This window comes from Stegastes partitus, unplaced genomic scaffold (genome assembly GCF_000690725.1).
Source record: "Stegastes partitus isolate 25-593 unplaced genomic scaffold, Stegastes_partitus-1.0.2 Scaffold4998, whole genome shotgun sequence".
In the NCBI taxonomy this organism is placed as follows: domain Eukaryota; kingdom Metazoa; phylum Chordata; class Actinopteri; family Pomacentridae; genus Stegastes; species Stegastes partitus.
Window position 1 is genome coordinate 1 of NW_007582729.1, and position 1102 is coordinate 1102.

General features: G+C 41.9%; 1 protein-coding gene across 1 annotated transcript; it reads right to left on the reverse strand.

The window, feature by feature from the left end:
• Positions 1 to 97: 97 nt before the first annotated feature.
• On the reverse strand, positions 98 to 824 carry LOC103376414 (GTPase IMAP family member 8-like; the record flags this gene model as incomplete). The annotated part of the gene is made up of 2 exons (XM_008306764.1): positions 98 to 652; positions 765 to 824. Coding segments are annotated over 2 exons (615 nt in total), but the record flags the coding sequence as incomplete, so codon positions are not given.
• Between the last annotated feature and the right edge of the window lie 278 nt (positions 825 to 1102).

The window sequence follows — 1102 nt, forward strand, 5'->3', positions numbered from 1 at the left end:
GCCTCAGCTGCTGAAGTCTTCTCTGCTCCTCTCCTCCCACACAGAACCAGGTTTAAAGCTGGTTTTATCTGCTCAGATGTTGGTCTCATGATTAAACCAGCGTCTTCAGATTCATCACAGCTCAGAAGTTCTCTGTCGTTCTCTTTTACGATTTGACCCAGACGTGTCAGCAGCTCTGAACATTCCAGGTTCTTCTGAAACAAGTATCTGTATCTGCACTCTATGATCAGGTCTCTGAAGGACGGCTGGTTCAGGAAGTTGTCAAATGAGCTCACCTGTCTGGATGCTGATATCAGAACCAGTGATCGATCAAATGATTGATGACTGAATTGCTTCAGGACTCTGCAGAGCCTCAGTCTGTGTTCCTCAGTGAAGTCTTCAGGCTGTAGAACCAGCAGGAACACATGAGGTCCAGGATCAGAGAGTCTCACACAGAGTTCTACATGTTCTCTTAGTTTGTCTTCAGAGATGTGTGGACTCAGCAGATCTGGAGTGTTGATCAGAACTATTTCTTTGTCCTTCAGTCGTCCTCTGACTGTCACAAAGTCTGGTTGTTCCTCAGTGTTGAACTTGTTCTCTCCCAGTATGAGGTTTCCAGCAGAACTCCTGTCAGACCAGCTGTTCCCCAGAAGAACAACCAACATCTCAGACACTAAAGAAAACACAGAGTTAGAACAAAAGTTTTCATTCAAAACATGATGTAAGTTAGTTTTCAAGATTCTAGATGTTATTATACAGAGCAGCTCTTATCCAGTTTAACTTACTGTTCGGTGGCAGGATGTTGTAGCTGCTGCTGCGCTTCTGTGGCTGCAGAACATCGGTCACTGTTAGAAATACACATGAATGTTAATTCATTCAGATGTTATCTGGATATTAATTACACTGACAATGTGTCCTGAAGGACCATCTCTTCTTTTACATCACTATTATAGCGGCGCTTTAATTGCTTGTTAGGGTTTTTGTCAAAGTTAGTTTGCAGTGTTGTATAAGTAGAGTTTTTGCTATCACTATATATATTCTTTGTATTTACACAGGCACTGACAAGAAAACCAATAAATTATGAAGAAAAGGCTCAATAACTCTGGACTAGAGTTCACCAGAA